Below are 14819 nucleotides of genomic sequence, written 5' to 3'. Positions count from 1 at the left end.
GTTATAGTTATACACAGTCAAACTGAGAAATATCAGTCCCACTGCCCAAGTCATCTAACACTCAGGACTACCCCACCTTACGGCAGGGCCACCCAGAAGAAAGGAGCTAACCAAGATGAACCATGTACACGGCTATGCGTCAGCCTTCCAAAAGGAAGCTTTCTTTCCCTGATAAAATCTATTTAATTAGGAATTTACTAAACAAAAAGACAGAATGTGTCCATTAGGCTCAGCCAATAAACAGAATGCAAAAAACAAAAATGTGTCTTAAATAAAGAAAAGAAATACACTGAAAAAAATTAGGCAAGAAGGAAATATGCCAAAACATTATCAGTGATTGCCCCAGGGATGGGCAATATTTTTCTTGACATTTTTCTCAAATTTCCTACAGTAAATATATATTACTTTGAAAGTCATTAAAAATAAATCCAGAACTTCTAGTCAAGATGGTCTTGTAAGGCCATGGTTTAAAAAACTCCCATATATATATATCACAAATAACATTTTTAAATTGAGAAAATTAGAAAGATATAGTAATACTCCAAAGCAATAAAATATTAATAGTTATAATATGGAAAGGACCACCCCACATAATAAAAAAGCAGATAAAGAATGCAAACAACAAATTCACAAAAAGATACTGATAGTCTCTAATAATTAGGTCATTGTAAATTGAAATAAGATATCATTTCATTTTCATAATATTGGAAATTTTTAATGTTAAAAGTCCAAGTATTGGCAAGAATGTGAGGAAATTGAAATCCCATGTTGCTAATGGTTGCATAAATTTATATATGACATTGGAGAACAGTTTGGCGATGTCTAGTAAAAGTAAAGTAAGCATACTTGATGACTTGTGAATACTGTTACAAAGTGAACTTTACCACTCAGTACACGAGGAGACATGTACTACAATGTTTATTGCACCATTATTTGAAATATTGAATAATTCAACACAACCTGATGTCCATAGAAGAAAGAATAAATAAATTGCCGTGTGTTCATAAAATAAACTACTGTAGACAAATTAAAATAAACAAGATATAATTGTATCCACATAGATAAATATTGACCACATTAATTTGAATTTAAAAGAGCAAGTACAGAATGATTTGCTTTTGGAATGCATTGCATTATCATTTGTGTGAATTTTTAGAACACATAAAGAACATTACATATTGAATAAATGCCAACTTCATAATATCAATTAACTTTCAGGGGAAAAGGAAATAGATGAAGAATGAATGAAAAGTTTTTCAAATGTATCTCTGTAACATTTTATTGCTAAACTAACAAACAAAAAACTTTAACTACTTTAAGTGAAATAGCATTTGTTATATCTGGTGTTGGGCAAATGAGAGTGTATTCTATTATCTGTATTCTTCATAATTTAAGACATTAATTGTCCAAGGGATTTGTCAATTAAGAGGTCATTGTTGATTTTAGCCAGAATAAATTTTGGAAGTGGCAGGGAAAATGTCCGTATTTCAGAAGCTAGAGCGGGAGACAGAGATGAAATAAGAGTTTGTTATTAACATGGAGGAAATCTGAGCTCATACACAGTGTAGCATGAAGGAGCTGGTGGAGAAAGTAAGGTACAGGGGAGAGGAGGGGTGAGGCAATGATTGATCCCTGAGCTTGCAAAGAAAATTGAAACTAGAGACTGAAGGGGAAGAGATAAGGTACCTGAAGTATTTGAAGTGATGGAACCTGGAGTCTAGGCTGTATAGTGGAAAAGACTGAGGTCATGGAAGGGCGGCTAGAAAATGAGAAGCAGAATTCAAGAGTGTGGAATGTTCTACAGTATGAAAGAGCAGAGACCATAGGATTAAGACAGGATAAGAGTGGGAAGGTAGGAAATTGTGGTCAGATAACAGAAATCAAAAGCAGAGTATTTCCAACGATTTCCAGTTTTGGGAAAAACACTGTATACATGGTTGAATAGAAGAAGGTGCAGGTTACACTGAGTAGTCAAGTTGAGGGAGGGACCAATGTGGACTCCGAAGTCATCAGGATTGAGCCAGGATCTGGGGGAGGGAAGGAAGCAGAGAAAGGAAGACTAAGCTAAAATGCCAAACCCTTCAATGTAGTTGATAGGTGGTCAGAGGAGGGGAACAGACAAGAGGAGTAGATGATCTTCCACAGAAGGCGGTCTGACGTCACTTTTACACATATATGTATATACATTTAGGGAAAGTAAACATTATTAGCAGAGGTGGCTTTACTGCCATTTGTATCCCTCACTTCACAGGCCCTTCCAAGGATCTGGGAGGAGCCCTAGAAGTGCGTTCACAATGGCCCATGTTTCTGTGTAACTCACAGAGGTAAGAACGTGTTTTAACTGCAGTAAAGTGAGGATCTCTTTCTACTCCAACTTCCCTTTGTCACAGTACAAAAGTGTCAGACAGAGTTGCAAGAGTCATAGGTAGTTTGGGATTCTGACTAAGGAGATGCATTGAGGCTGCATTTAATTTGGATCTAGAGGGACATACTTCTCTACTTTGCAGTCACTTCCATGTAGTTATTGAAAGCCATTACAGGGTGGGAATGGCTTCCAGGAATAGTCCTACTGTCCCCTCTGCCGACTCACTTGGCAAAGTGATATAAGGGTCAGGGCCAGAAGTTTTATTATTATAACAATGAGTCCCATGATGCTCAGTGATAGAAGATGAGAAATAATGTTTGAAACAGATGGAGGCAGAATCTAGTCTGTTGAAAGCCTTCAAACAAAATGCTGTATAAAACTGCAAATTAAGGAAATATGGGAGAAATATCTTATAGTAGGGTGACACGGATTGATTTAGTAAGTATATTGTTTTCTGCATTTATAATGTCTGTGGTATTTGTCAGCTTTTGTAAATTTGTGATTCATTGTGAATTGTTTTATTCTAAGTAAATGTTCAATTTCACACTTACCTTTATATTCATAATTTTAAAAGGGTCCTCCAAACTTGTATAAGCTTCAGGTCCTCCAAAATTTGAATCCATTTCTGGTGGTTAAAAATTGTATTCAAAACAATAGTAAAGAATAATTAAAAATTAAGTTTACTTCTCTATCTTCAGTTCACAAGATTTTTGTATTTCCTCCAAAAAAATACAAGTTAAGATTTAGCCAAACATCCTTTATTGTATTAAAATTTATGTAATCACTGTTTTCTTAAAATGCAATCCAAAGATTAAGGAATGAGACCAAAAATTTGAATGTAGCAATTCTTGCCAAGTTTAATGACCTTTTAATGGTATGAGAGTTTCCGTGATTTTATATTTCTAATTGCTCTTTTATTATTGTTTGGATGAACTCTGCAAAACAAAGAAAATAGCATTAATGATAATCATAGCCTTTTTTGTAATGAGGATGACAGAATTTTACTCGTTGTATAATGACTCTAACAATCCCATAAAGCATTCTGTGATTTGGATACAATCCAAAAGTGGAAGGCATGGGATTCCAGAGTCCACCTAGAGTAAACATGGAAGAAATTAGGTCTAGCCATGTAAAACGGAGAAAAATGCCTGCAAAACCCACTAGAATGGAAACCTACTCAACTCTCCAACAGAAAATGGAAAGAGCCTTCAGTACATGATGGTCACCCGACTTACAGAAACATTGTTTCTCCAACGTTTTCCAATCACATAGTCATTCCAACTGTAAATTTGTACTGGAAAACTCCATTTAACACCTTCACATGATTTACTCATTTTAAACCATCAAGTGGCTGATCTCCTTATATTTCCAACAAATATCCCTGCATATTTGAGAGAAATCTTCTGAAGTAGATTGGTCTTTCTTTTTTCAATCAGTTTTGTTTTGCTTTTTAAGAGAAAGTAATCCCTTGCCTACTCAAGAAAGGTGTAGGATTCTCATTGTGTTCAATCTCAAATTCTCCAGTGCCTTTGCTCCAAAGCACATCGGAACATAAAGCTCACCAGAGCCTGGCCGAAGACCTCCCCTGCCTGTTCTCTGCTCACAGAGCCCTCGGTGAAGCTTCCTTTGATGCTATGGGTGATGAAATTTGATAACCACCCAACAAAACCTACATCAAGACAAGGAGCATTTGGTGAACAAATGCCTTCCCTAATTGCTCTTTGCCGGGGAAGGAGTGAGGAAGGGAGGTGGCGGGGAGGGAGAATTCCCTAATAACTGGGAGAACGTTTATTGAATGGATATTTATTTTCTCTTGGATTATCTGCCTCTTTCTTTCTTTCTTTCTTTCTTTCTTTCTTTCTTTCTTTCTTCCTTTCTTTCTTCCTTTCTATTTCTCTTCCTTCCTTCCTTCCTTCCTTCCTTCCCTTCCCTTCCCTTCTCTCTCTCTCTCTCTCTCTCTCTCTCTCTCTCTCTCTCTCTCTCTCTCTCTCTCTCTGTCTCTCTCTCAGAAATACAAGCAGTAATCATTGACTCTGGTTTCTCCAAGTTACAGATCATTTTCTTTCCCAAAATGATGCACTTGTGGAATGATGAGCCATACCACCCAGGACACTTGGCGGTGTGCAAAGGGGCAATAAAGATCTTAGGACTGGATGGGACCTAAAAGGCCATCCATTCCTGCACTTTCATTTTACCTGAAAGCTAAAGGGGGTGAAATTTGCCAGACTGCAAATAGTAGTGGACTCCAAGACCTCTAATTTCCAGTTTATTTGGTTTTCCCATTGTACTAAGCTATCCTTGTGACATAAAATAAATGTATCATTTAAAAGAAAACTTTACTTCTACTTTTTTGACCTGTGTACCATTCAAGAGACTGGTAATCTAATTATCTATCTCCAGTCTGGCCCCAAAATATCTTTCATTCTTACCTCCCACCTTCTATCCTCTACGAACCCTGTGCAGTGGCTCAGCTGCCTTTCTCATCACCCCTGAGCTCTCCAGGTACTTTCCAGTCTTCGGGCTTTCACTCAAACTATGAGTACTCTCTCTTCTCCAGGAAGACCAGGTAAACACCACTAACACTTCCAAACATTAACTAATTCCTGCCTCCCTAGCCCTGGGGTGGTCACTGTAGTGGGCAGATACAGTGGGGTGTTGGGGCCTGCCTCCTACAGTTACCAGGCAGGAGGGAAGTCTGAACCAAGGAGAGACTGCAGCTACGAGGAAGAGAATAAAGAAGGACCTGAAAATCTCAACCAGCCACCACTGGCTTTGAACAGCCTATGTAGAATCTTCAGCAGTTGGTTAAGTTGGTAAAGGTTCAGAACTTACCGCTTTTCTTAAATGCATAAAAAAAGACTAACACATTTTTTTCTTTGGATTAAAGTTTATTGGGGCAACAATTGTTAGTAAAGTTACATAAATTTCAGGTGTACAATTCTGTAATATATAATCTATATCTCACATTGTGTGGTGACCACCCAGAGTCAGTTCTCTTTCCATCACCATATATTAGACCCCGTTCACCCTCTTCTAGAGTCTCACTACCCCCTCCCCCTTTACCCTCTGGTGACCCCTAAACTATTGTCTATGTCTATGAGTTTTTGTTCTTTCAGTTGTTTGTCTTGTTCTTTTGTTGTTTTCGGTTTATATATTACATATCAATGAAATCATAATACAGAGGCCATTGTGGCACCATTCCTTTACCACTGGATCTATAATTCTACTTACCTAGTTTGGCCCACTCCTGGCACTTATTCTAATGACCAGGAGATTCCACTCACTTGTATTATATATTCAACAATATCTAGAAGGATTCTTTAACTCAAAACATTATGGACAGAGCGGAGAGAGTGAGGAGGCTGCGTCTGGCTCCCGCTCTCACAGCCATTGCAGTACATTGAGCTCCATAGAGACAGCGCCGGGGCAAGTGCGAGTCGGACGGGTGCTGGGCGACTCTGTGCTCGCTGAGGAAAAATAATTAAACATGGGCAAAGGAGATCCTAAGAAGCCGAGAGGCAAAATGTCATCATATGCATTCTTTGTGCAAACTTGCCGGGAGGAGCACAAGAAGAAGCACCCAGATGCTTCAGTCAACTTCTCAGAGTTTTCTAAGAAGTGCTCAGAGAGGTGGAAGACCATGTCTGCTAAAGAAAAAGGAAAATTTGAAGACATGGCAAAGGCTGACAAGGCTCGTTATGAAAGAGAAATGAAAACTTATATCCCTCCTAAAGGGGAAACAAAAAAGAAGTTCAAGGATCCCAATGCACCCAAGAGGCCTCCTTCGGCCTTTTTCTTGTTTTGTTCTGAGTATCGCCCAAAAATCAAAGGAGAGCATCCCGGCCTGTCCATTGGTGATGTTGCAAAGAAGCTGGGAGAGATGTGGAATAACACTGCTGCAGATGACAAGCAGCCTTATGAGAAGAAGGCTGCTAAGCTGAAGGAAAAGTACGAAAAGGATATTGCTGCATATCGAGCTAAAGGAAAGCCTGATGCGGCAAAAAAGGGAGTTGTCAAGGCTGAAAAGAGCAAGAAAAAGAAGGAAGAGGAGGAGGACGAGGAAGATGAAGAGGATGAGGAAGAGGAGGAGGATGAAGAAGATGAAGATGAAGAAGAAGATGATGATGATGAATAAGTTGGTTCTAGCGCAGTTTTTTTTTCTTGTCTATAAAGCATTTAACCCCCCTGTACACAACTCACTCCTTTTAAAGAAAAAAATTGAAATGTAAGGCTGTGTAAGATTTGTTTTTAAACTGTACAGTGTCTTTTTTTGTATAGTTAACACACTACCGAATGTGTCTTTAGATAGCCCTGTCCTGGTGGTATTTTCAATAGCCACTAACCTTGCCTGGTACAGTATGGGGGTTGTAAATTGGCATGGAAATTTAAAGCCGGTCCTTGTTGGTGCACAGCACAAATTAGTTATATATGGGGATGGTAGTTTTTTTCATCTTCAGTTGTCTCTGATGCAGCTTATACAAAATAATTGTTGTTCTGTTAACTGAATACCACTCTGTAATTGCAAAAAAAATTGCAGCTGTTTTGTTGACATTCTGAATGCTTCTAAGTAAATACAATTTTTTTTATTAAAAAAAAAAAAAAAAAAAAAACATTATGAAGATGATAAAAGGATGCATTGAGAATGACTGAACACGCAGTCTGCAATGAGAATCCTATTTTCTAGACCTACTTTTGTATAATAAATTCTAAAGGAAATACAATTATGCTGATACGAGTCCCCAGTTCCTCCTGATTAAGAAATTGTTGATAATCCTCCCCAGCAAGGCTAAAGCTATCATTCTGTCTGCCTGAAGGCCCCACATTTCTCCTATACCATAACTGGGTGATTGTTTCCTTCAAGGGACCTTGTAATTAAATGTTAGTCTTCGGTGGTAAGAAAAGATGAAATAGGACCATTTGTGACAACATGGATGCATCTTGAGATTATAATGTTAAGTGAAATAAGTCAGACAGAAAAAGGAGAGAACCATATGATTTCATTGATATGTAATATATAAACCAAAAACAACAAAAGAACAAGACAAACAACTGAAAGAACAAAAACTCATAGACATAGACAATAGTTTAGGGGTCACCAGAGGGTAAAGGGGGGAGGGGGTAGTGAGACTCTAGAAGAGGGTGAACGGGGTCTAATATATGGTGATGGAAAGAGAACTGACTCTGGGTGGTCACCACACAATGTGAGATATAGATTATATATTACAGAATTGTACACCTGAAATTTATGTAACTTTACTAACAATTGTTGCCCCAATAAACTTTAATTCAAAGAAAAAAATGTGTTAGTCTTTTTTTATGCATTTAAGAAAAGCGGTAAGTTCTGAACCTTTACCAACTTAACCAACTGCTGAAGATTCTACATAGGCTGTTCAAAGCCAGTGGTGGCTGGTTGAGATTTTCAGGTCCTTCTTTATTCTCTTCCTCGTAGCTGCAGTCTCTCCTTGGTTCAGACTTCCCTCCTGCCTGGTAACTGTAGGAGGCAGGCCCCCACACCCCTCTGCTGCGACACCCCAGTGTGCAGACATGTGCTCACTATTTTTCCTCAGCAAAATCACTGCTCAGCCTCTTGGGGGCAGTAGCTTCAGCTCTTCTTAGTAACTTTGTGCCCAATTTTGTGTGGGTTTCAAGTCAATTCAAAAGAAACAAAGGGCCAGCAATTTTCACCAGACATCTCACAAAACTTCAAAATGCTTGACTAAAGTTGTATCTTTCATTGTGAGAACTTGGTGAACATTTCAAGAAAACTAAATATCCTTGAACATTGTAGGAGCATTTCCATATCCGAAGAGGCCCTTAAAGACTTTTTTAAAGCTTCCAAGATCCCAATGACCTCCAGGAGAAATCCAGATCAGTTAAAGTTATGAATTAAAAGTCTTTAAATGGACCCTTTGTAATACCAGAAATATACACTTCATTATATTTTTAAAAGGAAAAGGTACCACATAGAAATGAATACTTCAAGATGGCCTCCTTCTCATCTCCTGATATTGAAGCACTGACTATGTGCCAAGTCTCTATTCAATGTATCTGGCATGTATCTGTTGTGACACCTCATTTGTGGTTATTTGTGACATTACATCACTTTACTGGGTCACCCCTGAAGACTGTATTGTGTCAGATTCATCTTTGTGTCTTATGTAGTCACCAGCTTTGCACATTGCAGATACTAAATAAATATTGTTGGAATAGATAGGTGAATTAGCGCTTTCTTGTATTTTGCAAGGTCAGAAGAAAAACGAATATTTTGATGCCAGAAGTGAGACATCCAGAGCCAACAACTACTCGTTGTTGTATAATTCCTGAGAAGGAAAGACATGTCTGAACAAGTAAGTTGTGCTTAATATGCAACAGCAGGCTAAGTGCTCCCCACGGTGAGCCTGCATTTCACTCCAGGGATGGGTATTTTGCGAGTAAACTTCACCTGTTTCTTCAGTCACTCAGTCATTCAATAAACATTTGTTGAGGAGATAAAAATGCTCAGCACTGTGCAAGATACTGAGCATACAGAGATAAGTGAAACACAGGCTTTATCTTTAAGAAGCTCACAGTTCATTGGAAGAGACAGACATGATGAAAATAATTCCAATTCAAGTGACAGATCAAAAACAATCAAGTGCTAAGGGATCCCAATAGAGGAGCATAAAAAATGGAGTATTTCGTCATATATGGAACTAGGGCGGGCTTCCAAGAGGAGATGGTGTTTGAGCAAAATTGGATAGAAGAACCATTTAGGACAAGGAAATAGCCATGTACTGGCAGGAAGGATAGAGGGAGAATGACAGCATCTGGAAGAAGACCCATTTACTGTGGCTGGGCTATAAACTGGGGTAGGGAAAGGGCTGAAGATGAAGCTAAAAGAAATAAGTTGGGACAAAATTGTTATGAGCAAATTACAGCAACATTCAAAAGTGTTGGAAGCTGCCCCCTCCCCCCCCAAAATAAATCGTTGAAGGGCAAGACAAACTAAATGAAAGAAAGATAAAGACATACAAATAAGAAAATAAACAGGAAAGACAGAATTAAGAAATGCATCCTATGCATAAGTGTATCTTCGGTTTCTATGTTTCTTCAGTTGCTGAAGTTTCTGAGACCAGCTCTGGTTAACTTATGCCCAAAGGGAAACGATTGGCAAGATCCAAGGAACTCACTCCGTCGTCCAAACAAGGCTCTGAGATGTAGGCTGGATGGGTCAGGGAGCAGGGACTGCTCAACAGTCTCATCCTGACATAGTCACTGAAGAAAATGAACTCCAACCCGGTTGGTCTTTTTATCACTCCGTTCAAAATTCAAATTCCACGGGGTGGGGGGAGGACTTACATTCCTTAGTGAGGGGAGGGCAGTACTCCCAGAAAAACAGTCCCACAGACTGCATCCAATGAGGGAAGTTCAATTCCCCAAAAAGAGATCAGGCTAGGGTCAATGACGGGCAGCCAAAAACCGGAACACAAAAAGTTCACTGCAATAAGCATACTCCAGAAGGGGAAATCAGCACAAAAAGAGAGGAAATACTTCAAGAGTTGAGAGGAAGAAATCCCTAGACTGAAGAGAGACCTGAATCTGCACATATGTAGTTCACAGCAAGCAGCTCTCAGCCTTAATGAAAAGAGGGCAACACCCAGATAGATCCTGGTGAACTGTTTTAATTTCTCCAGATGCAACCTGGAGAACCTCCTCCCCATGCCCCTGGGTCTTGCTCTGCACAAGGAAAGAAATAAAGGCATCTATTGTTTCCATTACACTTAGAGAAATGGATGGGGGAGGAGGGAGCCTTGCCCACAATTTGAATTGAATGTATTTTAATGAAGAAAAATTTATCCTTGGATGTCTAGCAATCATGGCCAGTGCAGATAGTGGTCGAATTGGGAGGGCCCCAATGTTTCTATGCACAGGGGGCTCTGGGAGGGAGGATGAGAATGGGCTGATCACAGCTTTAGATAACAATAAAAAACACTATGTCCACCAGAAGCAAGGAAACACTGTGCATGTTGCCTGTAGGAAAATAGTTCTCTGAGTTCATTTTAAAAGATTTTGTAAATTATTATTTGTCCTTGGAAAGGGGAGTGTGTGCACCTCAAGACCAAAGTCCAGTGAAGATAGAGGAAGCGCATCTTCACCCCACACCGATGGAAACTTTAGGAAAGTCTCACCAGTGTGACACAAAATGCACTCTGGATCATTTTGCTTGTGTCCAACACCCAAACCCGCCAGGGTCTACTGTGCGGAAGTCCCATGTGTTAGTAAGACTTACCAGTCATGCTTTGAGAAAAGTGTGGCTATGAATTAGTGGGTCCTCTGAAATGCCCTGGGGGAAATGAGTTGTGCGTGTAAAAATCCAAGGACTTGTGCACTGAAGTTTTGTTTACTGTATGCAAATTTTATCTGTTATTTAAAAAATCACAGCTGGGTTTCCAGGATTCGATGTTCTGAATAGCATGGTGTTAGCTCTGTGAATAACTGAAGGAAGGGTTCTCTCAGGAGAGCAGAAAGGAGAGTAAAACTCAAGGCAAAAAAGCAAGACCCCCAATCAGGGTGAAGCAATGGAGGGATGCCCATGAAATATTTATCTTTTCTTTACTCTTCTCTCTTAGTCTCTATAGAATACTATACTTCGCATTCTGTTTAAGAATCTTTTCTTATTTATGATAACCTCTAGTTACCCTCAAATTTTTAGTTTAAAAAAGTTATAAAGTGCTCTTGTGGAGAATTAACAAATCAGCAGTAAGAAGAAGCTGGCCTTCCCTACATCATTATTCTACTGAGGCAGAAAGGTGGTGAAGGCACCTCAAGAGGATAGACTGGGAATCCGACGACTAAGTAGGAACTGAAAGAAACGGAGATCAGTCAACACTGAAGAATGAGGCAACAACACTGAACTATGTACAAGAGAAAATGTCCGTTTCCCTAAAATCTACTGCATGGAGGGGATGGATCTTTGGGACGCTCGGCACAGGGCTGATGCAAAGATCTACTTGGGTCATTCAAAAATACAGAATAAAATTTACAAGTATCCAGAGAGAAAGAACAGTTACTTATTTTTTAAATGCCCATAAAACTTGCCTCAGACTTTTCTGCAACTGTAAATACCACAAGATAATGGACCCAAGAAATTTATGTTATTAAACAAGGAAAATAGAAATGCAATCTCTCTCTCTCTCTCTCTCTCTCTCTCTCTCTCTCTCTCTCTCTCTCTCTCTCTCTCTCACACACACACACACACACACACACGCACTGAAAGAAGGAATTACTGAAAGATGTAATCTAAAGAGATGGGTAAAATTAGGTAACTCGAGATTGAGAAATTTGTAGTAAGAATTATAGGTAAAAATAATTACCCTAAGAATAGAAAAGATACAGGAAAAAATATAGCTAATGAATCACAAAACCAGTTCTAAATTATTTATATGGTCAAATAATAGAATGCAAGTGTCAAAAATAATATCATGTAAGTAAATGATATAAATGTTAATTAAATAACAATCATCTGGATCTAGAATTCAAGGTTTATAAAATGAAACAGACAATGGAGTAAGGAGGAATTATTCTAATTTGTCCTCTTATAAGATAAAGGTAGGTAGTCACTATTTCATTCATGGTGTTGATCGCTAGAGGAAAAAAATGTGTTTAAATATAATTTTCAAACTTGTGACAAAAAAGGGGAAACAAAAATAACATTTAAAGCCACTAAATCATTGTAGAGGGGAAAGAAAAAAACAACTATAGGAAAACAAATTCCATAGCAAAAGACTTAAGTTTTTAAAAATATCAGCAAATCTCTCCAATGTTTGTTTAATGTTTTCTTATCCAAAGTGTTTTCACTCGTGTTACCTTACCAGAGTGATATTTTATTCTTAGTATCAAATATATTTTGTTTATCTGAAGAAAGTTTTGATCTTTGATTCTTGGCCACAAAGTTGGGAAAAATAACAAGACTTTTGTGGGGACCCAGAGAGCAGTTTCCAGGCTCTTAGGCTCACATGGAAAGGTGCTGGCTCAGGTAGTAGATGGCCGTCAGCTGTGGCTAGTTGGCCGTCAGCTGTGACTAGTTAGCCAATTAGCCACTGATATAACTGCCGCGGCTACGTTGTTAGGTCGATTGGTTGGCAGGCAGAGAAGCGGACAGCAGGTCGCAGGTCGTGTGGATCCAGCCTCCAGTGAGACGATAGTGGTATGACTTCCCTATCTATGGTTCCGTGGGTGTTCCCTTTTGGCCTAGCCATATCCTGCATTCTATGTGGGGAGCGGGACTAGAGAGACCACGCAGGCCGCCCCGCATAACAAATGGCACAGCAAGCAGGGTCTCCCACATGACAACTTTCAAGATGAAAACATTAATACTCCATAGAATTCTTTTCTTACCTAGCAAGCTCGTGAACTAAAATTTTGGCCATAGAATGAAAACTTCATCATCAAGGAAAAAAATTAGGATAATTTTCCATTACTTTTTCTTTCCATTCTACTTTTTTTTCCAGCTTCATTAAGGTGTGATTAACAAATAATCTTTGCATATATATTTTAAGTATACAATTTATATTATGATATACATATATGTTGTGAAATGATGCCCCAGTCAAGCTGATTAACTTTTTCATTACCACACATATTTATATTTTGTGTGAGTGTGGTAAGGACATTTAAGATCTACTATTAGCAAATATCAAGTTTACAATACAGCATTATTAACAATAGTCACCACGCTGTACATTAAATTCCCAGAACTTATTCATCTTATAACTGAAAGTTTGCATCCTTCAATCAACATCCTCTCATTTCCTCTACTCTTCAGCCCCTGGCAAACACCACTCTACTTAGATTCCATGTGACAGTGAGATCATGCAGTATTTGTGATTCTATGTCTGACTTATTTCACTTCAAATAATGTCCTCTACATTCATCCATGTTGTCAAAAATGGGAGGATTTTCTTTTTTATGGCTGAATAATATTCCTTTGTGTATATAAGTGTCTGTCTGTGTGTGTGTGTGTGTGTGTGTGTGTGTACACACTATACATATATTCTCTTTCTTTATATATTCATCTGTTGATGAACACTTAGGTTGTTTCCATATCTTGGCTATTGTGAATAATGCTGCATTGAATCTCTTCAAGATACTGATATATCTCTTCAAGATACTGATTCCATTTCCTTTGGATATACATGAGACTATGGAAATGGTAGTTCTAATTTTAGTTCTAAAATTTTAGTTCTAATTTTAGTTTCTTAAGGAAACTCAACACTGTTCAATAATGGCTGTACCAATTTACAATCACACCAAGAGTGTACAAGGGTTTCATTTTTCCACATACTTGCCAACCATTGTTACTTTTTTACTTCTTGATGACAGCCATTTTAACAGGTATAAGCTGATATCTCATGGTTTTGATTTTCATTCCTCTGATGATTAGTGATGTTGAGTAGGTTTTCATATACCTTTTGGCCTTTTATAAGTCTTCTTTGGACCTTTGTCCATTTTTTTAAATTGGGTTATTTGGGTGTTTTTTGTTTGTTTGTTTTCTGTGTTTTTTTTTCTTTTTTTCTTTTGCTATTGAGTCATATGAGTTCCGTATATATTTTGCATATTAGCCCCCATCAGGTATATGGTTTGCAAATATTTTTCTCCCATTCTGTAAGTTGCCTTTTCATTTTGTTGAGTGTTTCCTTTACTGTGCAGAAACTTTTAAGTTTGATTAGCCCCACTTGTTTATTTTTGCTTTTGTTGCCTGTACGTTTGGTGTTATACCCAAAAATTATTGCCAAGACCAATGTCAAGGAACTTTTCCCTATGCCTCCTTGTAGGATTTTTATGATTTCATGTCTTACATGTAAGTCTTCAATCCATTTGAGTTGACTTTTGTGTATCTTTTGCTAAAGATAGTGTCCAATTTCATTATTTTGCATGTGGATATCCAGTTTTTTCAACAGCATTTATCAAAGAGACTATCCTTTCCCCATTGAGTATTCTTGGCACCTTTGTCAAAGTTTATTTGATTGTGTATATGTGGGTTTATTTGAGGGCTCCTTATTCTGTTCAGTTGGTCTATGTGTCTGTTTTTATGAATACCATTCTGTTTTGATTACTATTTTGATATTATAGCTTTGTAATATAATTTGAAATCAGCAGTGTTCTTCTTTGCTTTGGCTGTATGCTTACTTATGAATTTTAGGATTGTTTTTTTCTATTTCTGTGAAAAATGCCACTGGAATTTTGATGGGGGTCCCATTGAATCTGCAGATTGTTTTGAGCAATATGGACATTTTAACAATATTCTTCCAATTCATGAACATGGAATATCTTTTCATTTATTTGTTTCTTCTTCAGTTTCTTTCATCAATGTCTTATAGTTTTCAATGTATGGGTTTTTCAACTCCTTGAATAAATTTACCCCTGTATTTCATTTCTTCTTGTGCCATTGTAAATGGGATTGTTTTCTTAATTT

General features: G+C 38.0%; 1 protein-coding gene across 1 annotated transcript; it reads left to right on the top strand.

Annotated features, from left to right (window-relative positions):
- Nucleotides 1-5714: 5714 nt before the first annotated feature.
- On the top strand, nucleotides 5715-6956 carry LOC308497172 (high mobility group protein B1-like). The gene has a single exon (XM_081047524.1). The coding sequence runs from the start codon at nucleotides 5853-5855 to the stop codon at nucleotides 6498-6500; it is 648 nt and encodes a 215-aa protein (XP_080903650.1). The 5' UTR covers nucleotides 5715-5852; the 3' UTR covers nucleotides 6501-6956.
- Nucleotides 6957-14819: the final 7863 nt, after the last annotated feature.

This window comes from Rhinolophus hipposideros, assembly GCF_964194185.1.
Source record: "Rhinolophus hipposideros genome assembly, chromosome: 1".
Lineage (NCBI taxonomy): Eukaryota > Metazoa > Chordata > Mammalia > Chiroptera > Rhinolophidae > Rhinolophus > Rhinolophus hipposideros.
Note: the sequence above shows the minus strand (reverse complement) of the source record. Positions and strands in the feature narration are given on the sequence as shown.